The sequence below is a fragment of the Lygodium microphyllum genome, chromosome 14 (assembly GCF_053477565.2).
Source record: "Lygodium microphyllum isolate KBCC chromosome 14, Lygodium_microphyllum_v1.1.10, whole genome shotgun sequence".
NCBI classification, from domain to species: Eukaryota; Viridiplantae; Streptophyta; class Polypodiopsida; order Schizaeales; family Lygodiaceae; genus Lygodium; species Lygodium microphyllum.
The window spans coordinates 14,403,832-14,416,952 of record NC_141148.1 but is presented as its reverse complement, the minus strand read 5'-3'; the positions used below and the strand labels follow the sequence as shown (position 1 = coordinate 14,416,952).

The following is a 13,121-nucleotide window of genomic DNA, read 5'->3' as shown; positions in this document are numbered from 1 at the left end:
ACAGAGCTTCCTACCCTACTGTTTCCGGGACTTCTAGCTACTATAGTCCCATCACTAGGTCTTGGGGATGCTAGTCTGCTTTTTGGAAGTCTTGGCACTTTTTAATCCAAGCTGTCACTCTATGTTAGGCAGGACAGTTGTGTTCTGTTTTTAAATTTGGTGTTTCAAGCATGACCATTTAAACCATTCTGGTCTTCATCCTCATCACCCTCAATACCCGTGCATCTGCTCCTCATACAAAGGCTGATCATTGTATTGAACTATTTATGATGCTACAGAGATTTTCTTCAGTCTCCCTGCCGTTGTTTTTCTTTTTTCTTTTTCGGTGCACTTCTGCTTAACTTTCTTTGCACTCTAACAATGTGTCTTTGGCATTTAGGTTTCTTTCTAATACTCGTTATTAGATTCTCCTTCTCTCTGTGCCAAGCATCATTATGACTCCATCTCCTTTCTTGAACTTTGTGAACTGCTTTAGGAGAACTTGTGGTTTCCATTGATTGCTTTCTTCAGAATCTTCATTCTTTTGAATGTTCTTAAGCCACTATCCTTCCAAAAAGATTACGATTCAACTTCCATATAGGGGTTGACTTGGGAACCTTAGGGTCAGTACATGTACTGCCATCTGACTCTGAGCTGGATCGCATGGATGCACATTTTTACTTATCTGACCATTTAGAAACGAAAATTGAAGAGTCATGTAGATAAAGCTAGAGTTACAAATACTCAGATAGACTGCAGATCATTAGTGAGATGTAGAAAAAGAATACTGAAGCATCATGTAGATAACTGAAGAGTCTGGAAAATGAATATTGTGAAGAATAATTTAGTAGTCAGGGGAAAAGAAAGCAGTGGCCGGTATTTTTTTCTCCCAGAACCTTCCCCACATGCGTTTCAGACCTACTCATCCTTAGAGGGTCAGTAGTGGTACAAATTGTTAACTTCTTAGAGAATCCCTTGTCGAGTTCATTTCTTGATTTACTTTTTGAACATACTCGAAAAAAGTGCTTCAGGTACATTGAGAAATGTCATGCTTTTGCTTATCACAGTAGCAATGAATATTTTGTTGTCTTGAGCTGTCATTGTTTCACTTTGTTTTTCCACTGTTACTGGTTGTTTATTAATGGAAAGGCTAATGCTTCTGTTCTTGTATAGAAAAATGCAGGTAGCCCCTACAAAGTTAAGTGTGCTCATTTGTAGACGTATGCAAACAACCTTCCTTGCTATGGAAGGGTAGTGGAACCTTAAAATGCACTGATTTACAACAAGCCATAAATTCATAAGATAAATACAACATCAAAATTGAACATTTAACAACTTTTGCCAGATTGACCTCAAGAAATTGAACATAAATATAAAATCAAAATTGAACATTTAACAACTTTTGCCAGATTGACCTCAAGAAATTGAGATAGACGGACACTTGATTGGTCCCGAAACATTGGCGTTCCTTGTGGTATTTCTTTTCACGTTAGTCCCAAACACCTATTATACAACTAAAAAAGGAATAATAATAAGTTGTTTTGTGTAACTAGCACCCACCAAATTCAACTTGCCCCTTGATTGGATGTGCATCCGGGTACAAATTGGGTTACGAACACTTGCATGCAAGTTTCCAATGACTAGCTACATGAGGCCCCAAATTGCCCCTTGATTACAAGCACATGCGGGTACAAATTGGGTCTTAAACACTTCCATGTGGGTTTCCAATGACTAGCTTGATCAAGCTTGAAATTGCCCCTTTACTGTTGCATGCAAATCAGTCCAGCTGTAGGTGTAGAATCTCACCTATTTTGCTGTGCATTGTCTAAATTTACATCAGCAATCTTCTTGAATTATTGAGGCATGAATGCATGCATTTCAATGACACCATGTAAACCTTAATCCCTGCTTGTTACATGCTAAGATCAATAAATCAGCAACCACAACACAATTGGATTCAAAATTGAGCCTGATCTCCAATTTAGTCTACCAGATGGCTCATGGATCAAGTCTAGATGAGAGGAAGTACGAGAGAGAATTCTGCATTTTCAGCCCTGAAACACTGACCAACATCAAAGTTCCCAAATTTGCCCCTTAATTTGAGCACAAATTAGGTCCTCTCTTGTGAGCAAGTCATTTTGACTCTAAATGAGCAATCTTCTTAAGATATGTTGTTATCTTTTGTTTCAACCCACCACTCAATTCTCCACTCTTAGATCTGCCCCATACAACCCAGAATGGGGGAACAAGAGCCCAATGCTCAACATGGAAGATACAGTTGCATGGAGTCCAAAACTACCAAAACTCCATGGTTAGCAGATTTCCATTTTCACTTTGGCCTCCACATGCAAATTGGAGCTGCATAGCCCTTTGGGCAAGACATCATTAAAATCACATTAAATGGCGCTGGACCTCAATTTTAAATCCCGAACCTCTTTGAATGTGAAAGTGTTGAAACTTTCCACAATCCTTAGTTTAGGATATTAAGTCAATTAAATCTCTACTGCCCAAGTCCCATACCACTGAAAGTCAATTCAAAATCCTTGACCAAGATCTGAGACTGGGCATTCATTGGCACCAGTCCACAATAACTTTTGCGGATGTCCTCCATTGCCAAAGCTAGGATTATGTGTCATTGTGACACATTCGACTTAATCTCACTAATGCTCCTCACATGTGCACAACTTAAGTTTCTCAACTTAAGTGTCCGAAGAGCATTAAGCCAAAAATTCATGTCCTTGTGACAACACGTCTACTAACATGTCCAGGAAAATTCTGCCTCATTGGTTTTGTAGATTTTTGTTTTATTTTGTTCTTGTAGGCCTATTGAGTTGTATCGTTTTTGTACCGCTAGATTTTTATTTGGGTTGACTGGTGTGAATGTTGTTTTTTTGCACAATGTACAAAATGGGCTAATGCTGTTTGGTTTGGCAACAAATAATGTTTTGAGCTTATTGAAGTAAATCATACTTCTTAGATGCTATGAATATTGGTTGTATTGTTGTTGTCAGGTTCTATACACTTATGGTGTTGTCAACTGCACTTTTCAATAAGCCAGCCTTCAGAAACCTTGTATGCAATGGTCTAGTTCTTGCTGAGGATGGGAAGAAAATGAGCAAGAGATTAAAGAATTATCCACCTCCAATGGAAGTTGTCAATGAGTATGGAGCTGTGAGTATCTTAATTGGCTTCTTTTGTTGACAGCCCACCATTCTGTTGTTGCACATAACTGGAGAAAAACAACATATTGCTATGTTGATTATGTAGACATTTGGCATTTTGGTGTGCTTCTGGTGAGGTAAGAAAGATGTTACTGAGTATGTTAAGAAAGATGTTATTGAGTGTATCATATTTCAGTGGTGCTCATATGCTATTATATCCTTTCCATTTATTGTATTAGAATGACACAATGGAGACCAGTTACTTGACTATATCATGTTTGGGAAAAAACTTTGCTGGCAAATGTGTTTGGTTTCTATCTGTATTCTTGTTCTAGTAAAGGCTTGTATATTGCCCAATCCTAGAGTTTTTAGTAGATTGAATGGTGGGAAATGGTGTCAGCACGGTGCTACTAAATGCTTAGGTCACAGTATTGATCATCTGCACGAGGCTTTTACATTTTAAAGTATGGCATTTTTAGGAGAGAATAGCTCAGGATGATTTCTCATTGTTGGATGAATGACAATTATCATGATAGCAATAGAAAGCTAAACATTTATATAGTGGAATGTAGTAGTTATGGGCTCAAGTCCATGCTTTGTTTTGTATTCTGTATCTTGTTTCTCTTCTTGGGTGTTTAACTGACCCTTTTTTTCAGGATGCTTTGCGCTTGTATCTTATCAACTCCCCAGTTGTTCGAGCAGAACCTTTGCGGTTCAAGAAAGCAGGAGTCTTTGCACTGGTATTTTTTAGGAGCAGGTCTTGGTTGTGCAGTTTTATTTGTTCTGCTCATAAATGCCTGGAGAACTGTCAGATATATGGTTTGGAGGGATCATATTATCCATCATGCTTTGAGTCTAAAATTGTAAAACAAAAATTAGTTATGAACTTTTCTGACTGTGGTGCCCAATGATGCAGGTGAAAGATGTGTTCCTGCCTTGGTACAATGCCTATAGATTTTTGGTTCAGAATGCGATCCGAATCAAGATTGAATGTGGAACTCCTTTTATTCCTTTAAACTATAGAGGTCTGCTGGACTCCACCAATGTTCTTGACCAATGGATAAATTCTGCATCTCAGAGCCTTGTGAGGTTTGTTCATGCAGAGATGGAGGCATATCGACTTTATACTGTAAGCGATCAATGTTTGCTCTCAAATTGCATTTTAATATTTGACTCTGAGATCCCACTTACCTGCACTGGGTTATGTTCGTACTTGCTACTTGCAGGTTGTACCTTTCCTTCTGAAGTTTGTTGATAGCTTGACTAATATCTATGTTCGGTTCAACCGTAAAAGATTAAAAGGCCGCACTGGTGATACTGACTGCAGAGTAGCCCTTTCAACGCTGTTTTATGTAAGAACTTGTTCTTCAAGTCCTTGTTTAATTAACAAGCTTTTTACTACCTTGGCTTCTATTCTCGTACAAGTTTAAGCTTTGGTGAACATAAGTCCTGGTTCAAACAGCCATAGCCATTGATTAGGAGAATTTGAGGGCCAGCTATGGTATAGCTGCAGGTGCAGTTGATATGGACTATTATTAGCGAGCGTCCAAAGAGGAGTGGATTCCATGATGCTTGTGTATGGATGCCATTGGACTCTGGCAAATGGCCCTTTAAGAGTGGCTCTAAGTCTGATTTTATACTTTTTGCTAATACCTAAACTAAAGCTAATTTTCCTTTTTAGTAAAGTGTATGCAATTACTTTTGAGCATAGAGGTCTTGATGGATGATTGATCTTATGCAATAGTGCTGGAAGCTGGCTATTTCTTGGTTGTTACGATTGCTAGACAGTCTTGTTGGCAATGCACACCTTTACATGTTAGGAAGAGGTAGGGTATGCTACTAGTGTATGAAAATTATTTATCCGAGTTCAAGCTTAAGGCGCATTTAAGCAGCATTTGGACATAGGTTGGTGTCTCATCTTACCCTCTTGAGGCCAAGTATGCTAAAGTGTTTTCTCTGTTCCAAAGTTTTTAGGGTCCAAGCAAAGATATTTCATGCTTTTGTTAGGGTACAATTAACAATCCTGTGGAATGCCCAACCAAATTGTACTGTGGACATAAGTACAAGTGTCATGGGGACGTGATTTATGTTTGGAACTCTCTTGTGGTGGATCTATGGACATTGCATGAGTTGTGCTGGACATAGGCATGTCCATGAGTGATTTAGTTTTTGTGAATTTCAAAAACCGAACATGTAAGTTTGTGCACTGGGCCAAAGTTTTGGGCCAGAACATTGAAATCGAATAAATTATTAATTGAACAATATCATTTAAGTTTTGTCAGAGAGTTTCAAGCAAGTTCTGTGTTAGACAGATTGGTCTTCTGGTGCCTTTGAGGAAGCATATTTGGTTTTTCTTGGATCTGGTGTTCTTAGTCTTGCAGATTGGTCTTCTCTCGCCTTTGAGGAATCGTATTTGTCTTTTCTGGGCTTTGAGGCCAATTGTTCGTTACATCCGTGTGTGAGAGCATTACAGCTTCAGTATTTGATTTGTTTTCTTTTTTATGAATTTCCACATTAAAAATTGTATGTTTGCAAGTCAAATTCCACTATAACTATAGGGGATGGGACATCGTTTGGTCAAGTGAAAGGATCCAAGTCTTAAATCCAGCCAAACAGAAAAGCATTCTAGAAAGATGTCTCATAGAGAACGGAGCCAGGAATGTTTTGAAGCTCTTGCCCACTCTTGGCTGATGTTTGGAGGAGAGGCACCCTCCCTTGTGGTGTTTGGGTGTGTGTGTCTCATCTATGGAAAAAAAGGGTTTTCCTGAAGCATGAGATCTCTTGGACAAGATGTTTCTCGGTATGCTAATCATGTACAAGAGGGATCAAAGCTTGATTCTCTAGCATATGGGGATCAGATGAATTGATGTTGCTTCTATGTGTAGGGAGCTCAGGACGACTGATGTAGATGATGATGATGATGCTTTATTGAAAGCACAATTGCTTAGTGCAGCTGTCAGTTTTTACTCCTCTCTCTACTGCAGTGAAGACCTCCGCCCAATTTGTGAAGAATCCTAAATTCAAATCCGGGAAAGGAGAGGCAACAGGATTCACGTGTGGCTTGGAGATAGCCCACAAACAATCATTCCACCCGTGTAGTGTGTGTGAAGATATGCTAGGATTTGCCTGGAGAAAACACAAAATGTATGAACATGACTAAAATACAATTACTTGGACAAAAAATGCAAACAAACAAGAAACATAACTCTGAGGTAAATGAATGAGTGCATGTACAAGATGCTCAAATGCAGACCTGTCTAGCAGTTGCCGTCAATGACTCTTGTGGGAGCAGGCTGAGGGTGGAGTCGGAGTGTGACAACCATTGGAGACAGATCCCAAGGGCTGTAACCACTAGTCAGAGCAGGTAAGCAATGCATAGCCTGTAGGAGTGTGTTAGGCTGATGAGACCTCGAGGAATAGGGCAGAAGCAGCATAAGCTGATCCGTATCAAAGCGTAGCTTTATGTGCACCAATTCTAATCCGGGCGGAAGCTGGGAATGCCTAATCAGGAGCTGCAGCTGTTGTGAAGTCTGTCCAGATCCAGCAGCAGGGGCAGCAGCCTGTCACATGGCAATAGAGGCTGAAAATGCAGGAAACAGGTTGCCAAGATGATGCAGCAGCTGATGTCAGAAGTGGAATGCAAAGCACAGCATGTGCAGACATCTAGATGGCTGGATAGCACCTGGTAGCAGGTCGCCAGGGGCTGCAGTTGGCTCATGGCTGGACAGCCACTTGGTGGAGTAGACTGATGGATGAAATGAACAGGATGGCAAGTGGCTGAGCACACTATCTATACATAGATGGGAAACCAATCAAAGTGGGAGAGTTTGCTTATGGGGCACACAAAAGCTTTGTAGCATTTAAGTTTGAGTTTTGGGGCTGCTTAACTAATTAAGGTTTGACAAGAATTGCTTTTTCTCAAAGTTTAACAGAGTGTTCTTATTTAATGATCTTCTCTTGCTTCAGGTGCTGAAGTTAATGGACGGGGTAATAGTTCTCAACAAGTACAAGTACAAGTAGTTAAGCCACTGTTTGTGCATCTGAGTTATTTAATAGAAGGCTTTGTGTTTCAAGATATGGCAGTGATTGCTCCAGTTGGCCATGCCTTTGATGATGATCTCAGGCAGATGTGCAGGGTATTGTGTTTGCTGGTATGCAAACTAATGCACCCAATGCCATGTATTTTGATGTGGGCTCTCAGCCAGCTTTTGAGATTGGGACAGATCATCGTCCACAAAGTATGTTTGTACCATTATTTGGTACTATAAATTCAGCACCAATGGTTGGAAATATTAGTCAAGCAGTTGATAGGACCCTAAACCTCATTGCAAAGGAAAAAGCAAAAGATGATAAAGAGAGGACAGTTCATAGGAGTTGAGACCTTCAATGATATGCAAGACAAGATGAAAGCTTTGGCTTCATCCAATTGTTTGACATAGCTGATTCAGGTGAAAACTAGGAGCTGTGCAAGGCATCTATTTTTCTCAAAAGGACTGCTGGCAGCGTTGGAAAAATGTTTTGGTTTGGGGAAAAGTACCAAAAGATTGAATATCTTTCAAGGAACAGTTTTATAGCATTCAACCCACCAGCACATTTGAGATGGAAGTGGAGAATGCCTAAAATCAATGGAGGGAAGATAGTTGCAAAGATTTGGAGTACAACAAAAAGTTTTGGAGGCTTTGCTTATTGTTAGTTCTTACAGAGAGGTTACCATGTTGAGCAAATATAAAAGTATGGTTGTGAGCTGCCAAGCAGGTACATGAAACTTTACAATGACTAAAGTGGAGAAATATTTCAGCTCATTGGGAATGTTGATGAATTGCTGTCAGAAAAGTTGTCGGCCACAACACTAGCAAACCCTGACGAGAAACAATTTAAGCCTTGTAATTGTGGAAAGAGTTCCAAATCTGCAGCAAATAGATAGCAAGGATTAAGTGGTGAGGCATAGGAGCAACACGAGGCTTTGATGGCTGCCAACAAGTGCTTTATTTGTGAAGAGAGGGTCAGGTGGCACGTGTTCAGAAGCAAGACAAGAAGAAGCAGCCAACAATTGATGTAGTTCTAAATATCAATAATGAAAATTTGGATTCAGATGCAAAAGAATAGTGTACGGCTCAGGTCAGCTCTTTGAACTAGCTGCACAAGCAAACTTAATTCCTCTAGAGTTGGTTGGTAGATTGGGTTAATGAGTGAGGTGGGCTTGGCTTGGCTTTATCACGTTGAGCATATTATAGTTATCTTTCTACCCCATGCTACTTGAGGGGGTGATGTTTTGTTTGGAAGGCCTTGGTGCCAAAGGATTCATGGAGTGGTGGGCATCTTAAATAAGAAGATTACCGTATAACATAAAGAAGGGAATTAAGTTTGGATGTATAGCTTAAGGGAGCAAGGAATCCTTCTCGTAGGAGCTTCAACTGTTTCTAATATAATGAAAAATCAATGAAAGGCACGAGGAATTTCTTAGCAGCATCAAGAAATGTGTTTTCAAGTCTTTGCCTGGAGAACTTCGACATGAAATCTTGAGAATCATCCCATTGATCTAGTGCCAAGCCTTACTTTGGATCGGTTGCCATATAGAGTGAGTGCAGCCCAATAGGAATAGATTATGACACAAATGCCAACTTTATCGGACAATGAGGCTGATTCAACCTAGCTCATCTCCCTTTTTGCTCACCTGTCATTTTGGTTCCAAAGGAGGATGGTTCATGGCACGTGTGTATCTAGCTTGATCTCCTTCAATCTTCAATACATCTTATTCTCCATAGTAACCAGCAAGCCTTCAAACCAATTTGTTGCTTGGCTTGCATTGGCCTTCAATTTACTCCTTGGAAGACAAATTTTGCCGTAAACTTAATATTGCTTGGTTGGCCTTTTGAAATTCTCTGAAATTGTTGAACTTAAGTTGCTGAATTTCAAGTACTAGGCCTTACATTTTGAGCACTCTTTTCAGGAAGGAGTCAAACAACCTATATCTCTTAGTAGAGCTGATTGTCAAAAAGATGTTATCCAATAACCCTTTTCTCTTGGTTGAGTGGACTACATAGGTATGGGCCATGGAAGCCACTTGATGTGAAAGTAGGCGAGGGAAACCTTTGTAGCGCATCATGGTGGTCTTTAAGAGGGCTTATCACCTCGTGAGGTCTTGGAGCCTTGTTTTGGTCGCAAGGGCTTAGTGTGCATTGTATTCATCTTAGTGCCTTGACCACAAAACTCTTATAGCCGATGTAAAATGATCTCGATCGACCAAAATGGCAAGGTGGGAGAAGGGGTGACGAGAGGTAGATGCATATTCTCTGGTGGGGTTGGGAGCTAAGGTCAATGATGACAATCTATGGTGGTGGAGTGACTGTTTTTGCCACAATAGGAGCTCTCATGATCCATTATTTTTTCTTTCGAGATGTCATAGCATTGATCTGTCAACTTGTAAAGGGAGGGTGGGAGGGAGAAGAAGGTATCCCCAATGATGCAATGGAAATAAGTAGTCTAGAATCTGAGAGTATCGTGGATCCATCAACCTTTCCTTGCCTTAATGAAGAATGAGCATCTATAGCTCTTGGAGCTCCTTTGCTTTGATACCATGTCAAAAAACTTGTAGCATTTGTTGGGAGAAACACAAGTTATGGCAAACACTGAGACAATGAAGCTCAAAAACATTGAAGAAGATGATGAATGAAGAATGATGAACATTGAAACATACTGATACAATGGAGCGGAGTTAGGAGATGATTGTATTGTCTTGGTTGATTAGGCTGTAGCATCTAGAAGAGATGTGCATTGAGAAGGGACCAAAATATAGTCCTTTTGGCAAAGGTGTTGACAAGGAGGAAAAGAGTTGCTCTCTATTGAGGGAGTGAAACACAATCCTTTGGTTAGTCGAATGTCGGAGTAGAGATTGGAAGAAGGACAACAATAGAGGGAGCTAAAAGGTTGGAGTTTGGAGTTGTGTGTGACATTGTGATATTGCAAGACTGTTTGATTTTTTCAAGACCCCATAGGGAATGATAACACTTGAACTAATTTGCAAGTTCAATAAGTAGACCCATTTTATCTAGTGAGTAAGACTAGAAAAGTGGATCATGTGTTGAAGTTATTCATGTATAAGATTTCTAAGTGATAGAGATGCTTCAGCCTATCATTAGCAATAGAGATCTTAAATGATGAGTTTATTTTGGAGAGGGTGCTTAGGAAATATGCGCACTTCTTTGAAGTTATCACTTTGTTATAAAAAGGTAAAGATTCTATTTTCCTAGATCTTTTGAAGTGGTATGCCTTAGAGCATAAGATCACGTGGAAATAATTTCTTCTAGTGTTGGAGTTTGCTTATATTGACACGGTCCATAGCTTCTCTCACAAGGCCTCGTTTGAGGTAATTGAAGGTGATAAAAAGGATTGTTCTTTCTTTGTACACAAAGAATAGATCTCAATTTTTGAACAATGGCACAAAGGAGAGAGAGATTAGATGTAAAATTTCACATCATTATTTCTTGATGTTTCAAAATTGTTCAGCAATGGATGTGAGGTGGATGCAAGAGGATGCCCTAGAAGATTCACCTTGGTTGCAACTTTACCTAGGAATATTTCAGCTGAAACCCACTTTGGTTGGACTGTACATTAGACTTAAATGTGGAGGATTGCAAGGTGCTGAAGAGGGGAAAGCACTTGTGCTCCCCCATAAAGTGATTGGCTCCAACATCTAGGAATCGCTTGGTGAATTATATACCCATTCAAGGTAATGTTGGCTTGCAATATATTTGATTTGGGACTTATATGAGTAATCATCACACTTTAGTTCTAATGGTTTGTCAAGGTACTTATTGCAGCTATGAATACTATCTTAGAAACTATTTGTTAAGAGCATTTTGTTTTCTTGTTGGAATACATGGTTGTGGCTTGTAGTAACCCTTTCGTGCTTGTTTGGTTGATTGTTTTACATGGGAACTCTTCATAAACAGCCTAAAGGGTCAAACCTGACTCACCATGTAGCAAGCTCTTGCTCTCCCTCCTCTTAAGTATCAATGCTTCAAGCTCACACACTTTCTCCTCCCCTCAAGCCATCACTCACTCACTCTCTCTCTTTTCACACACACATAAAGCCTTCCAAGCATCAAGCCTACTTATAAGGGAGTACCTCTAGCTCCCTCACCCTGCAGTGTCGAGTCGTGCTTGGATGCGTGTTGATAAGGCTAGCCCTCACTTGCGAATTGAGATGCTTTGTGCCTTCATCTTGTCATGTGCATAGCTCCCTTTGATGAATATGAGCTTTGCCCGCAAGATGGGCCATTCTGCAAACTTTGGTGCCATGCCGTGTTGAGGAGTGTGTGACAAGTGTGTCAAGTTGAGAAACGGTGTTGTGATGCAACTTGTCGTGGTCTTGCAAGGTGCCTTCTAGGGGTCGAAGGCGTGCCCTGCGGAGGATTCCAAGGGTTGGACCGTCACACTTGGTATCAGAGCCGCCCTCACAGTTGGTGTGCACAACCTCTCGTATTGGAGACCCTAGGTTAAGTTGTGTTGGAATGGTTTCAAGGGAGACCCTTTTAGAGTCTATGATAGGATTGCTTGAGGATTTCTATTTAAAAAGAGAAGAAGCCTTCTTGATGAGTTTTATGCATTGGAGTATGATAAGCGAGGTTTTGTGGATAAGTTGAGTTATATGTGTGGAAATGGGGCAAGTGCCTGCCCCCCCACCCCCCTTCTAGTTTGAAGCCAGAGTGAAAAGGATTTCCAAGAAGCAAAATGAGTTGAAGACAGAGTTAAAGGCCTTGAATGGCTTGATTAAGGAGTGGATTGGAAATGTGATGGAAATGGGCGAATGGGATGCCCTTGATGTGGAGAGTGAGTTGAGATGGAAGATTGCTTTAGATTTTGATGCTTTGGTTGCCATGGGTGGGATGCGTGGAGAGAAGAATGAGTTGAGTGTGATGAAGCATGGTGCTTGTGATGAGAAGAGGAAAGATGTTGTGTGTAGAGATGATAAGAAGAGTGAAGTAGAAGCAAGTGGAGCAAAGAAAATGAGTAAATGGGTGATGGAAAAACCAAGGGCGTTGCAGGGACGACCCTCGCCTAATCATGCTATGAATCAAGAGAAGATGCCATTGCGGCGGCTTGTGCCTTTGATGTTGAGTGAGCCATGTTCGAGCTCCAGTGATGATGAAGATAATGAGGAGAGTGAAAGTGATGATTTTGATAATGAAGACGATGGGCCTAGTGCCGATATGATGATGGATAAGGCCATGAGGGCTCTTGCTGAGGTTGAGATGAGCAAAGCAAAGAAGATGTTGGAGGATTTGAGTGATGATGAGTCAAGTGACTTGGAAGCTGAAAGAAGGCAGAGCTAGCATGCGCAATTGCGTGTTTTGACGGGTACCATTGAGAGGGGGTTGAAGCAAAGAAGTGCTCGAGATGCCAAGGGAAAGAGTGTGCAGAGTAGTGGTGTGCAGAGAAAGAAGAACTCGTGTACTTGGGGTGAGTCTAAAGATGTGGGGCCTTGGTGTGTCATGAGTGTCCAAGGCAAGAGTCTTGTGGAGAAAGAGTTGAAGAAGGGTTGTGATGTTGGCAAGATGCCTTTGAGTGAAAGGAGTGAGAATGTTGAGTTGAAGTCAAGATGTGTGGATGCTAAGAAGTGTGTTGAGATGGATGTGAAGAAGAAGAATGTGTGTATTGGTGCTGAAGTGATTAAGAAGAAAGTGGAGGTTGAGGTGCAGTGCAATGAGATGCGTGAATGTTGATGCTGTGGTGAAGTCGAAAGACGAACCTATGCTCAAGGTGGCATGCGGGCCGAAATGTGTGGTTGATGGAGTTGTGATAGAGGAAGTGGATGATGCAAGTGTGATAGAGGAAGTGGATGTGTTGGAGTGCATAGAAGTGGAGAAGAGCTCGTCTAGCCTAGTGAGCTCGTGTAGCCTAGTGAGCCTAAAGGATTTCTGTGTTGATGAGGCCAAGAGGCCAAATGCAGAGTTGGAAAAGAGTGAAGTGTTGGTGCGT

General features: G+C 40.8%; 1 protein-coding gene across 1 annotated transcript in view; it reads left to right on the top strand.

Annotated features, from left to right (window-relative positions):
- The window catches only part of LOC148025341 (tRNA synthetase class I (I, L, M and V) family protein), a 133,337-nt gene that overhangs the window by 75,218 nt on the left and 44,998 nt on the right, over positions 1-13,121 (top strand). Inside the window, exons 12-15 of the mRNA XM_087692378.1 lie at positions 2,991-3,150; positions 3,797-3,880; positions 4,057-4,269; positions 4,367-4,492. Coding sequence (XP_087548504.1) covers positions 2,991-3,150; positions 3,797-3,880; positions 4,057-4,269; positions 4,367-4,492 — 583 coding nt within the window. The remainder of the gene's footprint in view (positions 1-2,990; positions 3,151-3,796; positions 3,881-4,056; positions 4,270-4,366; positions 4,493-13,121) is intronic.